At 41.0% G+C, this 25,881-nt stretch overlaps 2 protein-coding genes across 2 annotated transcripts in view; one reads left to right on the forward strand and one right to left on the reverse strand.

Annotated features, from left to right (window-relative positions):
• Positions 1–5,939, reverse strand: part of ASIP (agouti signaling protein) — a 212,154-nt gene extending 206,215 nt beyond the window's left edge. The window contains exons 1-3 of the mRNA XM_060123983.1: positions 5,826–5,939; positions 3,606–3,681; positions 3,234–3,355 (exon numbers count right to left, since the gene is read on the reverse strand). The gene's annotated coding sequence lies outside the window, so the exon portion shown is untranslated. The remainder of the gene's footprint in view (positions 1–3,233; positions 3,356–3,605; positions 3,682–5,825) is intronic.
• A 214-nt stretch (positions 5,940–6,153) lies between these two features.
• EIF2S2 (eukaryotic translation initiation factor 2 subunit beta) lies at positions 6,154–23,861 on the forward strand. The gene is made up of 9 exons (XM_060123341.1): positions 6,154–6,298; positions 11,584–11,761; positions 13,233–13,336; positions 16,400–16,535; positions 17,237–17,337; positions 17,944–18,092; positions 20,431–20,487; positions 22,647–22,732; positions 23,382–23,861. Exons 1-9 carry the CDS (start codon positions 6,284–6,286, stop codon positions 23,555–23,557), a joined length of 1,002 nt encoding a protein of 333 aa, XP_059979324.1. The 5' UTR covers positions 6,154–6,283; the 3' UTR covers positions 23,558–23,861.
• Positions 23,862–25,881: the final 2,020 nt, after the last annotated feature.

The raw sequence follows: 25,881 nt of genomic DNA on the forward strand, positions 1-25,881 counted from the left end.
CGAGTATGATGCTATTAATCTGACAACGCTGTTGTGAGGATTAAATGAGATAATGCATGTAACACATCTGTTATAGGGCCTAACAGTTATTAGGTATTCAACAGATGTTCATTCTTCCTCTTATCCCCTTAATTTGGGACCAGCTTTATTATGTTCACATGAGAATCCTAAACTTGTATTTGCTCAATTAATGCTAAACCACATTAGTAATTAGGATCTTAGGTCATCAATAGCCCTCATAAAGGCTTTATATTTGCTGTTTTCCCAGGACCAAATTATAAGGTGAGCAACCCAAGTTGAAAGAGTTCAGCGTATATATCCTTTGAAGTGGTAACAGGTTATCGCTAAGACATCTTTAGGAATATTTTGTTATGAAATAAGACATAAAATTTGTAATGAATATTAAAGGAGATCAGGGACACTGGAATACTGGAACTACTACTCAAAAATATTATCTTAAGAGTTATTCATTTTTTGTTTTTTTTTTTTCTCTCTGATCCTTACATACACCCAGAAGCTGGGAATGTTTTATTACCCTGTTTAAAGATGAAGAAATCAAGGCATGAGTGAAAAAGTGACTTGCTCAAGATTCATTAGTCATCAAGGAACAAGGAACTCCAACCTTGGCCTTTTGATTCCCTATTCAGTTGTCTTTTGAAAAAAAAATTCTGGTTAAATACACATAACATAAAATTTACCATCTTGGGCTTCCCTGGTGGCGCAGTGGTTGAGAGTCCGCCTGCTGATGCAGGGGACACGGGTTCGTGCCCCGGTCTGGGAAGATCCCACATGCCGCGGAACGGCTGGGCCCGTGAGCCATGGCTGCTGAGCCTGCGCGTCTGGAGCCTGTGGTCCGCAACGGGAGAGGCCACAACAGTGAGAGGCCCGCGTACCACAAAAAAAAAAAAAATGTACCATCTTAACCATTTTTGTGTACAACTAAGTACATTCACCACGTTGTGCAACCAATCTCCAGAACACCTTTTATCCTGCAAAACTAAAACTCTATACCCATTAAACAACAATTCTCCATTTTCCCTCATCCCCCAGACTCTGGCAACCACCATTCTACTTTCTGTTTCTATGAATTTGACTACCCTATGTACTTCATATAAATGGGATCATACAGTATTTATCTTTTTGTGACTGGCTTATTTCACTTAACATAATGTCCTCGAGTTTCATCCATGTTATAGCATGTCAGAATTTCCTTCTTTTTAAGGCTGAATAACATTCCATTACATGTATATAATACATTTTGTTTATCCATTCATCTATCAATGGACATTTGGGTTGCTTGCACCTGTTGGCTATTGTGAATAATGCTGCTATACATATAGGTATACAAATATCTCTTTGAGACTCAGCTTTCAATTTTTTTGGATACATACCCAGAATTGGAATTGCTGTATCATACGGTAATACTATTTTTAATTTCCTGAGGAACCACCATATTGTTTTGGGGAACAGCCATACACAGTGGCTGTACTATTTTACATTCCAACTAACAGTACACCAATTTCTCCACATCCTTGTTAACACTTGTCATTTTCTTTCTTTTTTTTTTTCCCTAATAGCCATCCAATTGGTGTGAGGTGGTATATCATTGTGGTTTCCTCAAGAGTTTTGAAGTCTTCTGTAGAGATGCCAAGACACTAAGTAACCCTGTAAATCACAACACAATTTACATCAAGATCCTACTAGACTTAACACACTGTAGGAGGCAACAGTACACATAGTCATTGCCCTCAAGGATTTTATAATCTAGCTGGAAAGAAAGGACATACGCACTTAAAAATAAATAACAGGACTTCCCTGGTGGCACAGTAGTTAAGAATCTGCCTGCCAATGCAGGGGACACAGGTTCGACCCCTGGTCCGGGAAGATCCCACATGCCGCGGAGCAACTAAGCCCGTGTGCCACAACTACTGAGCTTGCGCTCTAGAGCCTGCGAGCCACAACTACTGAGCCCGCGTGCTGCAACTACTGAAGCCCGTGTGCCTAGAGCCTGTGCTCCGCAACAAGAGAAGCCACCGCAATGAGAAGTCCGCACACTGCAATGAAGAGTAGCCCCCGCTCACCGCAACTAGAGAAAGCCCACATGCAGCAACGAAGACCCAATGCAGCCAAAAAAAAAAAAGATTTTGTACCTATCCTCAAGCACTTTATATACATTCTAGTAGTGAAGTGAGATTATTAAATCACACGTAAGAAAAATGGACCAATAAATTAAACAAATTGTGTTAAGTGTTATGAAGTAAAGGGGCAAGAGGAGACTGTTGCAGTATCCAAGAAAGAGATGACTATCGCCTGGACCAGGCTAGTGGCAGTAGAGAAAAAAGTGGTTGGATTTGAGATTTATTTTGGACATTGAATCAATAAGACTTGATAATGAATTGGATGAAGAAAGTGAGGAAAAGGAAGGAACTGAGTTAACTCCTGAGTTTCTGACTTAAGCAACTGGGTAGAGAGCAGTGCCTTGTTAATTGAGATGAGGAAGATTTGCAGTGGGACATACCCAGAGTTCTGTTATAAACACAATAACTTTGAGATCTCTGTGAGACAAGCAAATGGAAAGAAATAGGCACTTGGACATGTAAGGCTAGAATTCTGAGGAGAAATTTGGATTGGAAATAATGGATTTGAGAATCATTGACATAATGACATTATTTGGAGACAGTATTTCCATTAGACTAGATTCCTAAATCTCCCCATTGACACATTATCTCATAAGTCGTTTCTATATATGATTAAATAATTAAGAATTCATTTCTGTTGGTTTAGTTCTCGGAGGATAAACTATTCAAGACTTCTTTGGGTAAGGGGGCAGTGCTCACTATACCTCCCATCTACCTCATCAACCCAAAGACAAATTTAATTTCAGAGTTACTAAATGCTTTTCATTAATACCTCAGTGACTTTCTCTTTTACTCATCAAAGCTAACTCGTAAAGTCCCCATGAAATGAATGAAAAGGATTGAATAGGTCTGGATTTCCCTGTGCATTAGAATTTCTATCCTAATTATATTTTCTTTAAGTTAAACATCTCCTACAAGAATGTATGGGCTTGCTTAAGTAGACAGAGTACTGGACTAATATCATGAGATCTGGGTTCTAGTTCAAGTACCGTCACTATTTAAAATCATAGCCTCTATAGGCCTGTTTTTGTGGGTCAGGTGAAGAGACTAAGGAATATTTTAAAGCCTATGAAAACATAAAATTCAGTAGCTTACTACTAGGAAGCTGGAGATCTGGGGTGGTGCTGAGCATCAAGAATGGCCCAGAGTGAAGATTCCAGGAGGCTGTTCTGGATTTCTCACTACTTTTTGTGGACTCCATAATTTGGCTTCTGTATCTATAAAATAGGAGAATGTCAATGATTTCCCTCACCATTATAAGAAAAAAATTAATAAATGTCTATATGTTTTACAGATTCCTGGATGAAACAGGTTAGGAAAATACAAATAACTATTGTGCTGATGTTCTTATTAGCGTAATCTAAGTACAATCTATCTCTTGGAAAACCTGGAAACACTTAGCTGCCATTGCTTTGTGACTTTTGCCAACTCCCCAGGGAATCTTGGCTTTCCCAAGAAAACAACTACCTTGAGGGTAACCTGAAATCTCTGAAGAAAGTCTCTTGCAAGCAACCAGTTCAGGGAGGTCATATCTGGTACCATGCTGTAAAAGAAAATAAATATTTTCACAGAAGTGTTCAACACTATTTGCTAATCAGACCAGCATTTCCCAAACAGGGAGTGGCAGTACAGCGAGGCCTCATTAAGGCTTTGTCTTTATTAACATGAACTAACTTTGTTAGCATGAACTAAGTAACTTAAGGGTGATTTCCTATGAGCTCCTCTCTGCCTCTATCATTTCTCTTCTACCTTTGTTTTTTCCCACTTGTCTTCTCTTTGTCTCAGTCTTCATTCTCCTAGTTGGATGGGCTTTTCAAAAACGTAGGCCACATTGTTTCCTTCTCTCCTCTTCAAGGCCTCCCCACTCAAAGTGATTTGGGGACTGTCATGCTCCAAATATTTGTTTGGAGGTCTCAGAGACCAGGAGGATACACATGGTATTCACCAGTGGCTTTTGACCAGGGGTGATTTGGTAATGGCTGGAGACATTTTTGGTCATCACAATTAGGGAGAGGGTGCCACTGGCATCTAGTGAATAGAGGCCAGGGATACTGCTAAACATCCTACACTGCACAGAACAGTCACCAATAACAAAGAATTATCTGGCCCAAAATGTCGAGAGTGCTGCTGTTGAGAAATCCTGGTATGCACAGATATCAGTAGCTGAAAATTACTGAGGAGGCAGTGTAGTCCCCTTAGAAATACAGATTCTCAAGGTGGTAAAGCAGCAGCCACTGGCATCAGATTGCCTGGGCTTGGATCACTCTCACTGAGCTATAAGCTCCTTGGAGGCAGGGACCTAATTTTACCTACCACACTTACATTAGGGACTAGTATCCAATGGAGAGTACAAACTATTTGTGGATTGTCTCACACAGTTGTTTTGAGGCCCAAAGCATGGAATATACACTAAGTGATATGAAGCACAGTGAGAGGGAGAAAAGCACCTCCTGAATATGGGGAGCTAGGCTGGTGTTATCAACTAGGATGTGCTGCCCTACTGAACATAAACAATTTCACAAAACACCAACATCAGACAAAGCCACTCTGTGACCATGATGGATAAGACAAAAACAAAACCACTCCATAAACATGTTTGAATACAAACAAGAATGCTGTCCCAACCACAAAAGAAAAACAAACAAACAAAAAGACCAAATATCCCCCTATCCTGGCTAACATGAGGGTGCTTCTCCCTTTTTAGATAATAATGATTAAAATACCCCATCATAGAATTACCTTCACCTCCTAATAGCATCCAATCCAGAGAGAAGGCCCGCTTCCTGGAGCCCTCCTCCAAATTACCTAACACAAGCCCAAACCCTGTAAATTCTTTCCAGCACCCTCTTCCTGAGATGTCTCCCTGTGCCTCATGCTGTGTCTCCCCTCCTTACAAGGAGACAATAAGCTCAGGTTTTTTTAAAATTTATGGCTGTGTTGTGTCTTCGTTGCTGCGCTAGTTGCCGCGACTGGGGGCGCTACTCTTCATTGCGGTGCGCGGGCTTCTCATTGCGGTGGCTTCTCTTGTTGCAGAGTAGGGGCTCTAGGCGCCTGGGCTTGTTAATTGTGGCACGTGGGCTTCAGTAGTTGTGGCTCGCGGGCTCTAGAGCACAGGCTCAGTACTCGTGGTGCACAGAGTTAGCTGCTCTGCAGCATGTGGGATCTTCCCGGACCAGAGCTCGAACCCGTATCTCCGCATTGGCAGGCGGATTCTTAACTACTGGACCACCAGGGAAGTCGAAGCCCAGCTTTGATCAACTAGACAGGTGATCTCGGTGGTATTTGGCTGGAAGGCATTGACAATAGTGAAAGCCCCCTAAAGGGTAACTGCTATCATCATGCCTCAAGGGGAACTGCACCCGCAGCGTTCAAGCAGAGACTTCGCAAACAAGGATTTCAAGGTTTCCCAACAGAATGCCTCCTGCCAGGCCGCTTCTCCTCAGGGGACGTCTCCTCTCCCGTCTACAGGGAGAAGCCGACCTCCCAAGTTCAAATCCAGCCTGTTGAGTTAAATTTCTCGTGAAGTAAAACCCTTTAGTGAGGTGTGCGCCTCTAGCTCTAACTTTGAGTTCCTGAAACACTAGAACACCCCAATGGGGCACGGTGGAGGGAGCAGCAGGGAAACAAGCCCCGACGGGTTCATATTACTGAGTGCCTTACCCACCACCCTAACCCAGGAGAAACCACCTCGAATTCACTCCGCAAGCGACGCAGAACTGCGCGGCCTCTCCACGCCTCCAAAAGCTAAGGTAAGGGCAGCCCCCAGGCAAAATCGAACCTTCCGTGCCGGCTTCCTCAGACGTCGGCGCACGCGCACGCGCACGGGTCGCGGGGCGGCCGCGCTAGCGCCCGCCTCTCCTAGGAGGACTACAAGTCCCGGCTTGCCTGTCGCCGCGGCGTCGCCTGGTAACTCGCGCCAGTCGGAGCGCGCTAGGTCGGCTTCGCCGCGCGCCTGCGCCTTGGCGGTCTCTGCGCAGGCGCATTTCTAACTCTTGGGAAGAGAGGGCGGGGTGTTGTTCCCTTTCGCTGATGCAAGAGCCTAGTGCGGTGGTGGGAGAAGTGTCGGCAGGAGCAACGCTGAAGCCTGGGCCTGGGGCTGACCTGTCAGACTTTCCGTCCGTGCCGAGCCCACTCGAGCCGCAGCCATGTCCGGGGACGAGGTGAGGGCCTGAGGCTGGCGCTAGGTCTAGGGACGGAGGCAGTGAGACAGACCCACCCCAGTGTGGGAGACTGGGCCTGCGGCCTAGCGGCCGGCCGCCGCCATGTGGGGCAGCCGGGCCTAGGCGACGCGGAGCGGCAGAGCCGGCGAGGGCTCCGGAACCGCGGCTTGGCCGTGCCCCGCTATCCTCAGGGTGGCGGCGCTGAGGCCGGCGTCCTCCCGTGGCCGGCGTTTCCGGAATGGAGAGCACGTTGAGTCGCCCTCCAGAAGAGAGCTTGCATGCCCGGTTAATGCCGCAGCTGAACGAGATTGGGGCTGGCGGCTCCTGCATTCCCTTCGATTTGACGGTGCAGCTTCAACTCTCACTCTCTGGGCGCTGGTGGTGCCTAGAGGAGCGTCTCTTGGCTCCGGTGGAGCGCCCTAGTTTAAAACTTTGCAGGCTGGCTTGTCCTGCCCGGCACCCACCCTTGTTCTCATGTAGAGGGGGGTAGGACGAGAGGAAAAGATCCTTCAGCCTGAAAAAGTGATTAACTTTTTCGGAAAGTTTTAGGGCGGGAGTCCCGGAGCCTTCCTTAGCAGAGCTCTCAGCGACGTCAGCGGGAAGTCTGAGTTGCAAAGATGCCTGGGTCTTTTTATACTGTCGTGCTTGTACCTCAGCAAATTTCCTCAAATCCCTTTTTGGCCAGATTTATCCCAGTTTATTTAAAACCAAACGACCTAAAATGAAATTTGACTTTAAGTGATATCCGTAGGTATAAACACTGCTGGGAGAGCTACCGCTTACCGGCCAGCTCTCCCCACCAGAAAAAACCCCTTGAATTTATAATTAATTTCTGTAAACATTTGAGTGCTTGGCCAATAGGGCCTCGGAGAGAAGGAAGAGAAAAATTCGAGGCTTTTTCGAGCTTTGGCTTTTGAGGTAGACCCTGGAAATACTTTGAATTTCCTCAAGTAGTGGAAAGGCCTGATCCAGGGCAAGGGAGTAGAATATTATCCAATTTGGTTAGAGTTAATCCCTTGAAGTATAGGTAGTAGGTAGTTCATGGAGGGATTTGAAGACCAAGTTAAGGAATTTGGATTTTATTCTGGAGGGGATTCTGAGCTCTCATTTGATTCTCATGACAACCCTTTAAGGTGGGTATTGTTATGCCCATTTTAGAAATGAGAAAACCGAGGCTTTTAGAGAGTTGTATGATGCTCATGATCAAATAGTAAGTGGCTGAGCCAGTAGTAGAATTCCAAATCTCCATTTAGGTGACTAGGAGGGTCTCGCTCTCTTAGGAAGGAAACTGAGTCTAAGGGAGGTGTGTGGTTCTTGCTTGGAGGTCATGGTAGACATTGCTCTAGGCCACTGTATTTCAAAAGTTCTGAGACTGGCAGTGTCTCATGCTTGTTTTGTTTCTACCCATTTTCTAAGCTTTTCATAACCTTTAACAAATAAAGTACCTATATAGTGCAGAGTTCTCTGGGGTGCTATTCTGTGTTTGGTTTTCTGTGGTAAAGTACTTGCAAGTGTTGTAAGAGATTTACTACTAGTTGGTATAGGAGGTAGAAATAGAGCCATTAACAGCGATTTGGAGGGCTGGAGGGTTCAGTTTTAGCAGTGGGATCAGATGTCAAAGGAAGTGGAATATTACTGAAGGGTGAAAAGGATTTCGTCAAGCAGAGATGTCAGAACTAGCATTCCAGCAGAGGACTTTGGAAGCCCATAAAGTAGTAAGCAGCTTTGCATTTCTCAGATCTACCAGTCCATTTTGTAAACAGGAAATAAGGGCTCAGGGAGGTTAAATTGCCCAAGATCACACAGCAAGTTAGTATGACTAGAATCCTGCCTTTGGCTTCCACTCTGAAGGTATGTGCAGGTTCTGGTTCCTTTAATACTGCTGGATAGATAAGTTTTCTTAGGCCGATCCTTAACTTCTGGCTACTTTACAGACGTAAGGATCGAGTGAAAATTTGTACATAGAAATGATTTATAAACTGTGATGGATTCCCTACAGTGGAAGTAGTGCTGCCTGGTAGCCAGGATAGAGCATTAAAGAACCTACTATTAAAAAGTAATTTATTTCTTTTTTCACATTTCCTTTTTTTCTTTTAATAGTTTTTTAATGTATAGTTGTCATAAACTGCACACACTTCCTTTTAAACCTGGCAAATAAGCCCAAAACTCACATAACATAATCTCTTTTAAACTAGTGGAACCATGACCTCTAAAAAGCAGTATTCTAGAAATATGAGTGCTGCCTTGTGAGGAAAAAGTCCCTAATCTGCAGGCATTAAAGTGCTGTCAATAGCTAAGATTATTGCTTATTACTAGGCCCCATCCACAAAGTATCGGAACGTCAGGTTGTCACACAACATAGTAAGGTGTTTTACAAAAGAAACTGATTAAAAATGGAATATGTGTTGTATGACGTATACAAAACACAGAAGAATGCAAAGAGAAATAAAAATCTCCCAGAATCCTATCACCCAGAGATGACGACACATTTCTTCAGAGCATTTGTTCTGCTCACCTTGCTTCTCTGGGTGCTTTTGTAACTCACTCCTGCCTTCTGGGTGGGGTGTGCTGTGGCCTTAAAGTTAACATCCTGAATAAGGTATGATAGATGGGAGTAGGCTTCCAACTTGCTGAAGCACTTTAGGCTATTGTCAGGGTAACTTTTGCTGCTGTCCCTTTTCCTCACTTTCTTCAACCCAACCCAGTGTGGGAAGTTGAAAAGAGAAAACTTGAAGGCTTTGTTCTATCTAGAGTTAAAAAAAAGAAAGCCCAGAAGAGTCTGCTTTTCCATAAGTGTACTGTGAGCAACTATTTGCATCTCACATCCCAGCTAGTTTCATAAACAAAACATATGGACTGTGATAATTTGTTAAGTCAGATATGAAAGTCTTAAAAAAAAAACACATTTTAAAAAAAGATTTATTTATTTTATTTTCGGCTGCAATCAGATCTTAGTTGAGGCACACAGGATCTTCATTGAGGCATGTGGGATCTTTCATTGTGGCACGCGGGCTTCTCTCTAGTTGTGGTGTTGGGTTTTCTCTTCTGTAGCTGTGGTGCCCGGGTTCCAGAGCTCACGGGCTCTCTAATTTGCAGCACGCAGGCTCTCTAGTTGAGGTGCGCAAGCTCAGTAGTTTTTGCGCGGGCCCCCGCGGCATGTGGGATCTTAGTTCCCCGATCCCCACGTTCCCTGCATTGTAAGGTGGATTCTTTACCACTGGACCACCAGGGAAGTCCCAGAAACCACATTTTTAAAGTTAAGATTGATGTGACCTTGTGGTTTGGGGGACGTCTGCTTTGGGCACTATTTTGGAATCCCTATTTCCATATTTTTAAAGTCTGGTTTTGCTGAGTGGTGTGAATAAAATGAGGCAATGAGTTTATGTCTTAAGTATCCAGAGAGAGTAATTGAGAGAGGTGTTAATTACTTCAGTGTACAGTTCTTTCATGTTTATAACCCTTTACAAGGCTACAACCGTACTGTTTCCCTGTGGACCTATATGAATGTTTTTCAGAGCATAACAGGGCGGTTGTGAGGATGTCCTTTGATGATTTTAGGATCCCCCTTACCTTTAGTCTGTCTTGCTGAATAATAGTTAAAAGATAATTAATATTCTAGGGAACTTGATGCTTGAAAAAAATGCAGTAAGTGAACTATAAGCCCTGCCAGACAACCAAATTTATAGTGCCTGGAGTGTTGTCTGTCCTTTTGCCAAACTTCCATATTTCAGGAATAAGGATGAATTATAGCTTCTTCCCTGGAACAGATTACAGCACTCCATGTAGGGTGACTCAAGACCCAGTAGGTCAGCAGTGGGGAACTCCTTCCTCCTGGCTCTTCTATCCTCTTCTCTAAGTTTGCCAGATCATGTTCCTCAGACTGACTGCTTTTCAGAATTGCTCATTTATACAATTAGAGCCTTCTTAAGGTTGGAGGGGATAACTTTGAAATGAGGCTGTATCAATTTCCAGAATGTCTTGCAAATCCTTCTGTATTGGGTGAGGACTATATTTATACTACCCTACCTTATTACAGACCATAGTTTGGTTTCAGTGTAGCTCAGTTTCCTTAATGTACTTGGGACATAAAGGAATTTAAGTTAATCAGAATCAGTTTTGGGAATTTTTTTGAGTTTCATTGATATGTCTTGGAAATTAGATCACCCTGAGTTGATGAAATTTCAGTGATAGGGATCAAGAGATACCATGTTTTGTCAACTGTAAAGCATTATATAAATTGTATAATAATTGCTAACATTTATTGAGTACTTTTGTGCCAGGCACTGCGCCAAGTGTTTTATATTTATTTACTTATTTAGTTCTCCTAATAATCTCGTGAGATTTGGTTTTGTTTCTGCTACTGATCTCCATTTTACAGCTGAGGCAAGGAGAGGGCAAGAACTTACCTGGGGTAACAAAAGTAAGAACCAGAGTCAGGATTTGAATTCAGTCAGTTAGGTTCTAGACTTGTGCTTTTAAACACTTTATCTGTATTTTTTAATGTTCCAGAAACAAAAAGCAGAGTAAAAGGTTGTATAGAAGTTTCTTTTACTCAGAGATTTGCTACATGAAGGGCTGCTGATGGATTTCCTTAAAGGCTTGTCTGAGTTTCAGGATAAAAAATTTTTTTAAGTTTTTTTTTATCAGTTCAAGTCTCCTGGTATAGCAACCCCAGGTTACCAACCTTAAATAAAACACGTATGACTTGTCTAGGCGTTGGTTTTCTCATTCATAAAGCGAGGGGTGAAGCATGAGTTATTGCTAAGATCCCTTTCCTAAATTCTGTTATCTTGTGATAATTTTAAATTAAAAGACATGTACATATGTTTTGGGGAAGCACCCCCTTAACTTCCTTTTTTTTTTTTTTTTTTTTTGCCGTACGCGGCCCTCTCACTGTTGTGGCCTCTCCTGTTGCGGAGCACAGGCTCCGGATGCACAGGCTCAGCAGCCATGGCTCACGGGCCCAGCCACTCCGCAGCATGTGGGATCTTCCTGGACCGGGGCACGAACCTGTGTCCCCTGCATCAGCAGGCGGACTCTCAACCACTGCGCCTCCAGGGAAGCCCACCCCCTCAACTTTTAATAGTATAAGGAAGGTTACGTGTGTGTGTGTGTGTACATATATATATATATATATTTTTTGTAAAATCCTTTTAGATACTTTAATGCGTCAAATACTCTTTCTTTTAAGAGTATGCCTTTTGAGAATACAGCATACTTGGAATGTGAGTATCATTAAAACTAATCACGTGGCCCCCTTTTCTTTTTAATTATCTTTTAAACAGATGATTTTTGATCCTACTATGAGCAAGAAGAAAAAGAAGAAGAAGAAGCCTTTTATGTTAGATGAGGAAGGGGATGCCCAGACAGAAGAAACCCAGCCCTCAGAAACAAAAGAAGTGGAGCCAGAGCCAACTGAGGACAAAGATGTAGAAGCTGATGAAGAGGACAGTAGGAAAAAAGGTAAGTGGCAGACATGAGAGAGTCACTGTTGTCCTGGGAGACCTGGTTCTCTTCCATCAGTGTGTTTTGGATTTTGTGCACACAGTGTCCTTTCAGCCTGAGAGGCTATCTATTACAGTGAAGCTGAGGCCATCAACAGTCTGTGTGCATGGGACCTTGCCAGATTTCTGATAAGACTTGTTTCAGGGAAAATTCCACTGAATCCACAAGACAGAGATGACAAAACTTTGTTACTCCAGGGCTGGTTCTTCTAGTCTAGCCTTTCGGGATGTCTCTTTTCCAGTTTTAATGGTGGTTGTATTTGAGTGTAGGCAGGAAGAAATGGGACCAAGATAAACAGTTTTGTGTCTTAACAAGTTTGAAAACATATAGAAGAGATTAAAATTACAGCCTAAAATGTTTGGGTTTAGACACCAGCATGAGTTATTCACTCTGTGCTTTAACACAGACAGCATTTGACAATTAGAAATAAATGATTAAGTAAACATTTATGCCTATTGAATAGAAGACACTGTACTAGGGATAGAGAAAATTAACATTCATTGAGCATATACCATGTGCTAAGCATCTTATACATGTTTAAAACAAACTTGGAAAGTAAATCATTCTTTTATTAAGACAAAATTAATTCATAAATAGCTCCTTGAAAAACTTTGTAGTGGGGCATTTAAAAATATTTCTAGTGTACAGTAGGGCAGAACAAATGGAAAACTTATTGAACCAAATCCATTATTACTCACTAATGGTGGATAAAATCTCATTTTATTCATATTGTAGCCTGATTGATTGAGTAGCTCGTTGAGCTAGGCACTGGGATTTAGGTGAGAAAGGCATAGCCCCTTAATATCTCATTGGGAGATAGACAAGCAGCTGGTAAACACCTCTGTTGAAGTGGTAGAAGGTACTATCAAAGCACCTAGGGGACACCTAACCCAGTTGGGGAACAGGAGGGATAGGCTTAGAGAAGACTTCTTGGTGGAAGTAACTCCTAACAAAGATCCTGTGAGATGAAGGTAAGAGCTGTGTGGGAGGGCCCATAGGAAGGCTTGAAGGTGAGAGACACACACTTCACTAAGAAGTGGAGGTAGTTCAGTTGAGCTGGAACTAGGAATTAAGGTGTCACAGATGAAAGAGTAGCAGAAGTAGAGAGAGAAAGCTGGAGAGCCTTGGAAATTATGTTAGAACCCTGACTTTGTCTTGGGAACAATGAGGCATCATATGGTCAGATTACTAAATAAATATTCCCAACATGGTCCCCTAGCCAGATTTCTCCTACAAAGCTTTGAGTTGACCTGCCATTTTGTTTTCAGAACCCTAACCTTTGTGGTTGTGGAGGAATTACTGTGCTAATTAATACCAATCTCGCTATTCTGGTGACTTGATCGATTAATAGCTGAAACATTGGTTTAACTCATAATTTAATGCTTCGCCTTCTGCTGTTAATAACTGAGAATCTCAATTCTCTTTTTAGATGCTTCTGATGATCTAGATGACTTGAACTTCTTTAATCAGAAGAAAAAGAAGAAAAAAACAAAAAAGATATTTGATATTGATGAAGCTGAGGAAGGTGTAAAGGTAGTATTGCTTTCTTATTGAAGGTAAAATTTGACCTCTTGAAAGGTTGCTAGTGGCTGATGTTTCTCCCTGTTTGTCTCATCTCTTACTAGTTTTGCTTTTGTTATTAAGTATTTAGTCACCACTGTTAAGGTCAGTTTCTTGGGATTTTTGTCTGACTAGGTATCTTAAAGGGATGATGGTTCAAAGGAATGTAAAGTTAGGTTTTACACATTGTATTGTGTGCCATTAAGATGATTACAAAATGCCACTTGTCATTAATCATACTGAGATTGGCTGAGGAGAGAGACTTCTGTGAGAAATCCTATAGAGCAAATATAGTTTCTTCTGTTAAACTTTTGGTAGCATGTTGAGGATACACAAATTTATGTGTATTCTTCTGAGCAGCAAAGAATGAACCCCAGCCTGTGGTGGTTGGTGGCTGATGATTTTATAGTCTGTAGGAGAACCAGAGCACTCAGGTTGGTTTTATGGAGTTCTCTGATCTTGTAGGGACTTGAGGCCCTGTAATTGTCTTATTACTGGATTGATTTCTAATACAAATATCTCAGAATTATGAGAGAGAAGGAGTGAGAATACACATACACATGCACTAAGTTGTCCCCTTTTGTGCCCTTTACCCAAATTTTTCTTTGGTAAATTATTTATTTGCTCAAATTCAAGTAAATAAGGTGTATCCCACACATAGCAGTAATTCATTGAGTTTTGGAAACAATGTCACAATTTTAATGACTTGGTTAATTCAGCAAATATATGTTAATGATGATAGTGAGTCAGGCATTGTGTGCTAATTGTTAGGGTACTGAAACAAATAAGATATTTTTCCTGTTTTTGGAGGTTCAGGGATAATTTAGAGTTCTTTAGAACAAGATTATTTTACCTGGATTTATCCTACTCTCTCCCTGTTTGGGGATTTTCTTCTCTTCCTACTGTTATAAGGAAATTGATAAAGAGAAATGCTCAAATTATGTTGAATGAATGAGATATAAATATCCTGGGTAACAAGGTGACACATCAGAGATGTGCCACAGAAAGTCTTGCTTAACAAATTTCTCTAGTAGCTTTTGTCCTGAAGAGCCACTTACAAGCTCTAATTTAGTGCTTGGATACTTTTTTCTCTGCTACTGAAGTCATAACGTAAGAGGTTACAAGTACCCTTATCAGGCAAGACATGGGCATTAACTTGAGGCTGAAGTATTTTAAAGATCTTGGGTTACTCTCCCCCTGAATTTTCAGAGCACCACAGGGCTTTTGAAAAATCTTCAAAAACACTATGTGCTATTCTCTACCTTTCACTGGGTCTTAGCCTCAGGTTGGAAATAGATCTTACTGGGATAAAATAAATAATAATATAGGACTAGAAGCTGGCTGATGTGTGCTCATTTATATTTAGCATGTCTGAGTTTCTCATTTACTGACTGCCATCTTATTAGAGACTAGGTTAGTATCAGATTTCTTGTCTGGTGTTATCCAGCTAATACACATGGGCTGGTTGGTCTTTGATGGCCAAAAGTGGCACTGAGACTACACAGCTGGATTTGGCATCTCAAGGCTGAGCTTCTTTTAGTCCCGGCTATTCCAACTTTTCTGCTGATTAGATTTCTAAAATTACTATAGCCATTTACAGAGTAGTTCAGGATGTAGGTGCACAAAAATAGATATTGATGGGTGATGTGGATGGCACACTTCAGGGCAGGGAGTTGGATACACTGGTGAAAGGAGGTGAGATTAGAAGGCTGGAGACTGAAACTGGCCCTTTCTGCTCTTCTGGGGTTTTTTATATCTCATTTCAAGGTTATGCCCTATTTACATCCATGACTATAGCAGCTAATCTTGGGATCAAGCTTTACCTTGTCTCTATCCATTCATCATAGGACCCTAATTCTCCGTGGGTTCTGCCTTCTCCCTCTTTCATGGATTTATCTATTGAAGTGATGCCCAAAGACCTCCTCAGTCTGGTGCCAGGCTGGCTGTGGTATAAAAAAAAATATTTGGTCTTTGTCCCTGGTTCCTGGCACATAGCTCCTAAGACTCTTGGAATCTCTAGATATGAGTTTGGTCACCAAGAACCAGTGATTTCATCAATCATACCTGCATAATGAAGCCTCCACAAAAAACCTTTCATGGGTTTCTTTCATGGGTGAGCTCCATAAAAAACCCTTGAACAGTGGGGTTTGGAGAGCTTCAGGATTGGTGACCACACTGGGGTGTTGGGAGAGTGGTATACTTGAAGAGAGCATGGAAGCACTGCACTCTTGCCTCCCTTTCCTTGCTCTATGCATGTCTTCCATTTGGCTATTTCTGAGCATATCCTTTATAATATTGTGTGTGTGTGTATATATATATATATATATATATAATATAGTAAAGTAATAGTTAAGTGTTTTCCTGAATTCTTTGAGTCCTTCTAGCAAATTATTGAACCAGGGGTGTGTGGGAACCTCTGAATTTGAAGTAGGACATATGTATGGGAAACGTGGGGACTCTATACTTGTACCTGGCCTCTATGAAGACAGTCTTATGTGACTGAGCCCTTAAACCCATGGAGTTTGTCACTAACTCTGGGTAGTGTTAGAACTGCATTGAATTGTAGGTCACCTAGTTAGTGTCAGAGAGTTGGAGAATTGAGGTGGAAAAACATCACGTATTTGGTGTCAGAAGGAAAAAAAAAACCCTCCTACGAACTGCATCAGAATACTTAGAAACTTATTTAAAACATTCCTGAACCCCATTCCTGCTGAAGATTGTCACTGAGAAGATTTAAGAATCCTTGTTTCTTTGATTCTGACAGTGGCCTGATTTAAAAACATGGACAATAATTATAGTAAGATCCCAAGGCTGGTGGATAAAAGAAAGGAAAAGGTCCCACAAAAGTGTCTTAAAATTTTTCCAGTTTAAATGACAGACTCTGAACCAGTTCGGTTCACCTGTGAGAGAGAGTTCTGATCTGTAACTTCAGTTTTGAATATCTTTTTTTCCTCCAAAACCGTGTCAGCCCATGTCATTTAAAAATAATAATAATCCTAGTAGCAAAATGTTGAGACTCTTATCTCACTTTCTTAGGACCTTAAGATTGAAAGTGATGTTCAAGAACCAGCTGAACCAGAGGATGACCTTGACATTATGCTTGGCAATAAAAAGAAGAAAAAGAAGAATGTCAAGTTCCCAGATGAGGACGAAATACTCGAGAAAGATGAAGGTAATACTGGGAACTTAGCTCATTTCTAGGCTACACAAGCCTTTGGTCTAGTCTCTTCCATGGGTGGCCTCCTTATTTATTTTTTCTTGCCCCTTATTTCCACTGCCTAATAATGGAAGCTAAAAGGAAACAGAATCTAACTTCATAATGACAGTTTAAAAGATTTCATGGGGGAAGAACTTGGCAATTGTGATTACATTAAAGCATACTGATTTAGACTACTGGGACAATTACTGTAACTGAATTTTAAATGTTTAAAAAATCTTTTACTATTTTGTTAAAAGTGCTGTTTATTAGCTTCTAAGTGCTATAGCTGCTTTAGAGAACTTTAGTATAGTCAGCAGATGGGTTTTTATGGATGTATATGTTTAAGTGCTTCAAAACAATTGAACATTTTTTCCTCTATTTATCCCAGTGCATTATTTTATCTTATGTTTGTTAAATCAAGACAGTTCAATGTGTTTGTATTACCACACATTCCTAGAGGGTGGTTTTTGAAAATCGTAACATCCCCTTAAGGAATATGGGGTTATTTGTGAGCCTTGATGCCTTTATGCTTGAGGCTGTTGTGAATGCAGCTGTGGGAAGGAAGACCAGATGTCTTTGAAGCTTTCATTTCTCTAGATCTGCTTCTCCCTTCTCCCCTTTTTGTTACTGTATCAGGCTCTACCCCTCATTCTTACAGTCTTTGTTATCTGTAGCTTTAGAAGATGAAGACAGCAAAAAAGATGATGGTATCTCATTCAGTAACCAGACAGGCCCTGCTTGGGCAGGTTCAGAAAGAGACTACACATATGAGGAGGTAAGACAAATTCTGTTATGAAAGGGGGCTGAACTGTTCAGTAGAACTCAAAACAAAAGCAGGATAAATGTTCCCTGAATTGAAAGGGCCATTGAAGTATAGGTGGATAATGAAACAGACCCAGAGAGGTCGCACTGCCTGATGCCGATGTTTGGGGCAGGCTGTCCACAATGTGGCACTCATTATAGTACTCACTGTTCCATCTGAATCCATGAACTTCTGAGGCCATTGGAGCCCCACTGAAGGGGGACAGTAGGGAGAGGGAGTGGCGAATAGGGGGCCATAGTAGTCTGGAGTTTGCTTGTTCAGGGTAGTCTGAATTTTACTTCTCCAGGTACTATATACTTTCCCACAGAAACAGTAGAATTAGGGGCTTGTTCATTCCTTTAACTTTGAACAAGGAACTATTAAGCATCCATAAGGGACCAGTTCCTGGTTGAGAATTGAGTCTTGCCTTCAGGGAGCTCCCAGAACATGTGATGTGTGTGTACATTTAGTAAAAAGTAAAGTTTGTTCTGTTTAAAGGAAAAGCACAATGACTCAAGTGGGAACGTTATACTCCTGCTATTAATAAGACTGTACACGAATACCACTTTATCTCTATAGCTACTGAATCGAGTGTTCAACATCATGAGGGAAAAGAATCCAGATATGGTTGCTGGAGAGAAAAGGAAATTTGTCATGAAACCTCCACAGGTCGTCCGAGTAGGAACCAAGAAAACTTCTTTTGTCAACTTTACAGATATCTGTAAATTGTAAGTTGGTTAATGCAGAGTCTCCGTCCCAAATGCTAGATTCTCAGTGGAGTGTATGTTAAATATGCTTATTGTGGACTCTATTAAAAAGTAGAAAGAATGCACAGGTGTCAGGGTGGGGTCGAGGGAGGTCACAGTTCGAGTCCGTCAGTTCTTTTGACTCACAGGTCTTTAGGCTTGTTTTATTGGGCATCCAGAAGTGAGAGAAGCCCACTCATGCTGACTCATGAGACGATCCTAACCAGATGGAGTGAAGAGTAAGAAGGCTGACTGTAGTCCTTAGACAGGGGCCTGGAGAGCCCAGGGAGGTGGAAAAGCTCATCAGCCTGGGGTGGGCCTGCCAAGCAAGTACAAGCAGTGAGCTTTGGGAAAGCAGCTGAATTTAATGTCCTTCTTCCTTGGATGGTTATTGCCAAGACACAGTTGATGAGATTTCGACATTCTTAATTACCATCGCATTCCATGCCTGTCTCACCCCCAGGTCACTGTCTGGGGCTGGCTCTTCTCAAAGCTCCTCAGCTACACCTTTTCTGGCAGGTTCCTTAGGGCAACTGACCTTATCTCCTGTTCTTTTTAGTTTCATAAGTGATACATGCTTGTTGCAGATAAAAGGGAAAACAACAGTAAACAAAGAAAATATAATCACTAAAAATTCCCTGCCCAGAGTAACCACTTGTTTTCATTGCTTAGGCATGACTTAAAAGGTTTTAGACTTTTTTGCTGATGGCAATAGTAGTATATGCTTATTATAGAAAAATTAGAAAATATAGACCTACTAAAGAAAAAAAGTCATCTGTAAGTCCACCATTAAGAGATAGGTAATTATAGTTTAATATTTTTGTTTTGCTACTTTTATGCATCTACATATTTTTAAATAAATTGGTATTGTACTGGTTTTTAACATATTTTTCTCTTAATATATTGTGAAATTTTTACCCTTATCATTAGTCTTTTAAATGTTTTTAGGAATACAACATATTTTTTTATATATATAGATAAATTTTTTTCTCCCATTGTATGGATTGTCTTTTCACTTTCTTGCCATCCTTTGAAGCACAAGGCTTTAAATATTTTATTTATTTATTTATGGCTGCATTGGGATGCATTGGGAGATACATGTATCTCGGCAGAACTCAATAGAGCCTTAGGGCAAAAATTCCCAAAATGGAATTGCCTAGTCACAAGGAATGGACATTTTTATGGCAAACATTGGCAGTTGCTTTCCAACAAGTTTATACCAGTTTATACTCCCAGTAGCAACGTAAGTGTTATTATTATATTTTCACCAACCCTTACTCATTACATTTTTGGGAAAAAGTAACTTTTTAAAATTGTAACTTTTTAAAAATAACTTTTTAAAATTGTAATAGTAATATCTACTTATTGGAACAAGCTCAAACAGTGCCAAATGAATAGAATTAAAAAGTGAAAGGGGCTTCCCTGGTGGCGCAGTGGTTGAGAGTCCACCTGCCGATGCAGGGGACACGAGTTTGTGCCCCGGTCCGGGAAGATCCCACATGCCGCGGAGCGGCTGGGCCCGTGAGCCATGGCCACTGAGCCTGCGTGTCCGGAGCCTGTGCTCCGCAACGGGAGAGGCCACAGCAGTGAGAGGCCCGCGTACAGCAAAAAAAAAAAAAAAAAGTGAAAATACTGAGTGGCCTTGCTCTGTATTTGCTTTTTTCATTTTATGTGGATACATCTTTTTGTTTTTTTTGTATTTAGAGACCTGTATTATTTTAAAAGCAAGATAGAATGGATGTACCGTAATTTATTTAACTACTTCCCAGTTGGTGAATATTTTAGCTGTTTTAAATTTTCTGCTATTGTGCTGCTGTGAAACACTTCGCTCTTTTTAAATAAAGAAATTGCAAACAGGAAATATATAGGAATTAGCATAACAAATACCCAAGTATTCATTACCTCAATTTGTTGTATTTTGACCTTTTGACACATTTGCTTCAGATCTTTTTGCTTCGTTACAAAGAGGGCTTTACAGTTACAGTTTAAGGCCATCTTTATATCTCTTTCTGATCCCTTTTACCTTCCTTCCTAGAAAAAGATTTTATCCTCTAAAGTTCGTATTTACCTTTCCTGTCCCTGTTTATAGACATTTACCAATGTGTATATGTTTGTAAATAAAATGTAATATTGTTTTATGGGCTTTGAAATGTAAACAAATGGTATCATTTATCTTCATTTCAGAGTTTGATGAACTGTGCTAAAATTCACCTAATAGCTGCGTAATAACAAATTAAAACAGTGAACAGGGTGAGGTTTTTAGAAGTTTGGTTAGATTTCCATGAAATATAAGGTTTATATTATTCGACTTTCTTTTTAGATTACATCGTCAGCCCAAACATCTCCTTGCATTTTTATTGGCTGAATTGGGTACAAGGTAAGAAACTATATTCACGTTTATGTATAGTTACTTACAGTATTAATGGACATTTCATAAGAAATTCTCTTAACTTGAAAAGATATGTAACACGCTTAGAAAAAAAAAAACATTCACTTTATTGTCAGAGGAACTTTTAGGGCAGTGAAGGAGGAAAACTTGTTCATTTCTGTGGGAGGTTGGTTACTTGGGAATAGGAAACAAAGTTCACATTGGCTCATCTGTGAACAGGCCTGTTGGTATACCAGAGTGAGCACCATGGCTCTGCCATGTTTAGAGAATTTCCTGTCGTTAATTGGAATTCCTGGGTCTTTTTATGGAGCAAATACCAGATTTCAGAGGAAGCCATTTTCTTAGGACAGAATTTATTTTCTAAATTGTAAATAGGCTGTGGATGAAGTACAGCTTATAAATTGATTAGTGGCATGGGAAAAACATTGAAACAGGTATCCATAATTAAATAGTTACTTCCCTGTCTTTAGGGCTCTCCTGTTGAAGACACCACGCCAGTCCATCACCGTTCGGGAGGGCCAGTGTCCCATGGAGCCCATCCCAGTTAGTTTGGCCATAAGTGCTAGGAATAGGAAGCTGAATGTCCCTTTAAAAATAAGTAATGCAGAATTAGGACATAATAAATATGACTAAGACATTGAGTGCCCATTGTATGCCAAGCACTTTTTTGGGTACCATCTCAATCTTTAAACAGTTATGTGAACTGTTAGAAACTAATATTACCCTTGTCTTACACATTTGGAAACAGGTTTGCTGAAATGAAGTTGTATGGTTGGTAACATAGCTAGTTAATTGCAGTCAAGATGTAAACTCAGGTCTGCCTTTCTCAGGAGCTCGAACTCTTAAGAGCCTTAATCCTGTGCCTTGCTGGCAGTATAGAGATAACTGAGGTGTCCTGTTCTCTTCCTACTCTTGAAACTCAGTTTGTTGGAATTGGCTGTATTTGCTTTGGGGTTACGGAGTAATTTACTTGACCAGTGGTAGATATGTGGACTGTGTTGTGGAAGAATTGTTTTAAATGTAAATTTGTTACAATCATTGTTTTTAACTTGTATTAACTGATGAAGGAGTAAAAGGTAGTGTTTTTCCTACTTCTCAGAATAATTTAGTTTTTGTAGAGGTGAGGTAAATTATAACAAGTTGTGACCAGTGAACTTATGGTCAATGGGCTAAATATTACACGGTTGTTGAGAAAATTCAATTTCTTTTGACAGTGAATGAAAAAAATTTCTTGCATCAAGCATTGAAGTCACTGTAGCCTAGAGATTAGGGGTTGCAGTTCATGCAGGATGATAATAAACTCTTATAGTTAAAGGAGAATCACAGGAGAGGTTCTTGCAAAAGTCAGTTTTATAATAAGATACGGAGCAAATATAAATTTAATGCTGCTTGGCTGAATTTTGTTGTTTCACTTTGTGATTTGTAATTTTTAACACATGACGTCTAGCAGAGAGCTTTGCTTTCTCAAAAGTACTTGTCAGCAACTTCTTTTCAAAAAGTTTCTTTTTAAGCACCATTGACAATATGAGGCCTGTGATTTCAACTGTACTTTTGGGGGAGGGTTGTAACAGCTTTACAGATACAATTCACACATGTAAATATGTACAATCCAGTGGTTTCTAATTTGTTCACATAGTTAACCATCACCACAGTTTTAGAACATGTTCATCAGCTGTATGTAACTGAATCAAAAGATTTAGTCTTAGAATTTTTAAAGATATCTGTAGTTCCTTTCATATTTTTTGTATTTATAGCCTACCTCACTGCTTTGCATGTGTTTATAGCCTACCTCACTGCTTTGCATGTGGTATGCATTCAGTAAAAGTGTGATTGTCCTTTTGTTGGGTGAATGGGTCATCACACAGACAGTTAAGGAATAAATTTGTTTTAGACTTAAAATCAGTTAACGAATCAGATTTGTTGCTGTAGACTTAATTAATTGAAAATTGAATTTAATGTCAGGAAATAGGGTCATCAGGTACCAACTACTTAATTAAAAATAATTTTTGAGAAACCAGGTAGTACTGCTCCTAGAACTTATCCTGTGCCATTGAATATATTTTAAGTTCATTAAATGTAAAGGCCCTGGAATTTGATTCCTTATAGGAAGAAAATAATAATGGAGATATTTTTGTTTTCTTTCACAGTGGTTCTATAGATGGTAATAACCAACTTGTAATTAAAGGAAGATTCCAACAGAAACAGATAGAAAATGTTTTGAGAAGATATATCAGTAAGTTTATAATTTCTAACATGTCGCTCTGAAATGTTCTTATTGGGCTGAAATATTTTGGGGGACCGCCATTGGTTTTTAATGAAGCTGGAAAGGCTGGCCTTAGAAGATGAGGGAAAATGATAGTGGTGGGGAGCTGGGTAGGAGGTGGCTCTTGGTGGCCGATTAGGGGTCATGGGGAGGGATTTGGATTTCCTAAGACGACCCAGCTGATCAAGGCTGCTGGTTGGTTCCAGGCTGAAGGCCAAGTCAGAGAAATCTGTCTGCACTCACACCTGGCCTGACCCAGTTGTTACCTTCCTAATCACTTAAAATTGGCAGATCTGTTCCCACCTAGGAAAGCTAGTAAGTTCTCTAAGTGGCTCTCCTGTAAACACAGCCAGGAGTAGGCATTTGGCAAATGTCACTGCTTCTTTGGACATTCGGGGTCTTTTTTCAACCTGTTGTTAAGTACGTGAAGCATCACATCAGATAGCTTGTGTTTTCTTACCCCTAGAATACCTAAGTGTAGCTAAGCTAAGCTTTCCTGGTTTGGGTTTGGGTTTGGGTTTCCTGGTTTGGGCTTGCAGTCAGTAGAAGTGTTTCAGAAGAAAGAAACCTCTGGCTCACTGTGGCTACCAGGTAATTCCTTATGTTGCTTTTCCTGCAGAGGAATATGTCACCTGTCACACGTGCCGATCACCGGACACAATCCTGCAAAAGGACACCCGACTCTACTTCTTACAGTGTGAAACTTGTCATTCTCGATGCTCTGTTGCCAGCATCAAAACTGGCTTCCAGGCTGTCACAGGCAAGCGAGCACAGCTCCGTGCCAAAGCTAACTAATTTGCTAATCACCACTGATTTTGCAAAGTGTGTTGTGGAGATTTGGCTGGACAGGTTTACCATCAGAGTGGATATACCACTGTATTAAAAACAAGATAGAAAAGCTGCCAAGTTCTTTGGTGTGTGGCCGGTTGGTCTGAAATTCTTGCAAGATGCCGTTGCTCAAGCTGTTGACATACTCGTTGCCTACTTTAACAACTGTCAGAGAAATATGATGGGGTAAGGCGGTGCTTTTTTAAAATCGTTCATAGACTTCTGTAAAATGCAAGATAAATTAAAGTTATTATAACAGTGATTCTTTCAATTTGGTTTGTCCTTCAGTTTTCTTTTCTATAAAAAAAAATTATGCCTAATGAATTCAGCAGAACAGTTTGTGCCTAGGCTCTGGCGAGGTCTCTGTATCCTAGTCCTGAGAAACTTCAGCTGGGTAGCCATTTTCCTTCTCAGCTTCCCGGTATACCGGGAGTAGACACAGCTTCACGTGAGAGGGTGGTTGGAGGATGAGGTCTGGGAGGACAGCTTGTTTTCAGTGTCCAGAGAACGATTTTATAGACTTGAATTCTTTTCATTATGTGAGGATTGTTGCCACTACCTCACTGCTAAGTCCTCCAGCTGTTACCACATGAGGGAATACAAGGTGCTAAGTACCTTCCTTAGCATTTTCTTCCTTATTGGCCACTAAGAGAAGTTTAGAGATAACAGCCTTTGGGTGTGTCTTGTAACTGGCACTCCAAGAAAAACCCGTTGGGCCTCTGTTGGTGAGGAAGTGGTGTGGCATGTGCAGTAGAGAGAACTCTTGAGAGTCCAAACCATGATGCTAGAGGAAGCTTTTCTTTTTCCTCCCCAGCTTGTGTTCTGGATTTGAAAAGGACCCACCACAAATGCTGTTTCTATTTTTGTATTAAAGTAGCTTTTAAATGTGATCATGAGAAACTAAGAGGTGATATTGCTTGTGTGGTGCTTCTGGGGCTTCCTTCTGGTTCTGCCTTCTGTGGTTTTGGCCGAAAAGGTATTTCTCCACTGAGCACAGGGGAAAAGATCATCTTACATGTCTGCTGTGATCTGCCTTGCACGTACTTGCCAAGGATAAGGGCATAATGCTGCTCCTCACTTTCTTGTTGCCAGACTATTCCAGGAGCAGTCACTCAGCCTTGAATGTCTTGACCGTGTTGTTTTTAATCACTGTGACCCTTAATTTTAAAGTATAGGCCAAGTGTTGTAAAGCATCTTGGCCAAGAAGCAGTGGAGGGGGCAGAGCATTCCCTCAACCCAGTAGGACCTGAGGGGACTACACACTGGCTGAGCTGCCAGCACTGTCCTAATGAACTCAACTGCTGTTTATGATTTCATCTTCCTTCTTTTGTATCTATACCACACAATTCCCAATGTCAGATGTTACCGTGTGAATAAAGCAAGGATCAGTGCCTCTTGTGGAATTAGCGCTTTTGTGCATATATATGTGTGTTTTGTTCATTTCTTTAGTGGGGAGACATGGGACTTTACAGTTTGGTGAGAGGCTGGCAATTTCAACTCCAGTTCTTAACTCCATTCTCAAAACAGATTCTCTGGAATGATCCTAACTCTTTGAGATAGTCCAGTTGAGGTATTGTTTGGTTAAAATTGGATTGACTGTAGCAGACCCATTTAAAATGATGGGTTGCCCTAAGGTTACCCATTCACAATAGCATCAGCCTCTCTTTTGTCTACTATATTACCTCATACCAACCACAGCTCAGCTGGAAGGAACCTTTCATGGAGTGACAAAGCAAAGGCCATTGAGAGTTTCTGATCAAGAGCCATGGTTATAAGGGAACCAGACCACCATTTCCAAAGTGTCTTAGGAAGCAGTCTTGAAGAGTGTTCTAATTATGCCGGGTGCGGGGTGGGATGTTCCATGGTAAAGAAGAGTTTGAGACTAAACATGTTCCGTGACTGCCTAAGTCTTTTGTATGCTGATGTGCATTTTCATAAGCACATAAACATGCAGTTATATCTGTAGTCTTTATAAAAACCTCTTGACTCCATACCTGTCCCCAGCCTCACCTACAAAAAAGCTTAAGCTTTCCCTAAGATGATCTCCTGGCTCACTCTACACTTCAGAGGTCCCTGCCCACTGCATGTCAACTGTTGTTTCCCCTCAGGCCACTGTAGGTGCTGAGAGCCGGGAGTATGCTTATTCAATGATGTATCCCCATGCCTAGAGCAAGCAGTGCCTAGCTTGTGGATTGTAAGTGGTAGGAAGTATTCTAGTATCTGAGTTTCTTTAAGAGGAACATAGACTATGCAGACTTGTAGCCCCTTCTCCCCCCAAACATTTTGCAGGC

This window comes from Lagenorhynchus albirostris, chromosome 15, assembly GCF_949774975.1.
Source record: "Lagenorhynchus albirostris chromosome 15, mLagAlb1.1, whole genome shotgun sequence".
Taxonomy (NCBI): Eukaryota; Metazoa; Chordata; class Mammalia; order Artiodactyla; family Delphinidae; genus Lagenorhynchus; species Lagenorhynchus albirostris.

Excerpts from the sequence above, each read along its gene's own strand:
- EIF2S2 (XM_060123341.1), top strand. Across the intron at positions 11,762-13,232 it reads AGAGGACAGTAGGAAAAAAG|ATGCTTCTGATGATCTAGAT; the intron begins GTAAGTGGCAGA and ends TTCTCTTTTTAG. Across the intron at positions 16,536-17,236 it reads AATACTCGAGAAAGATGAAG|CTTTAGAAGATGAAGACAGC; the intron begins GTAATACTGGGA and ends TGTTATCTGTAG.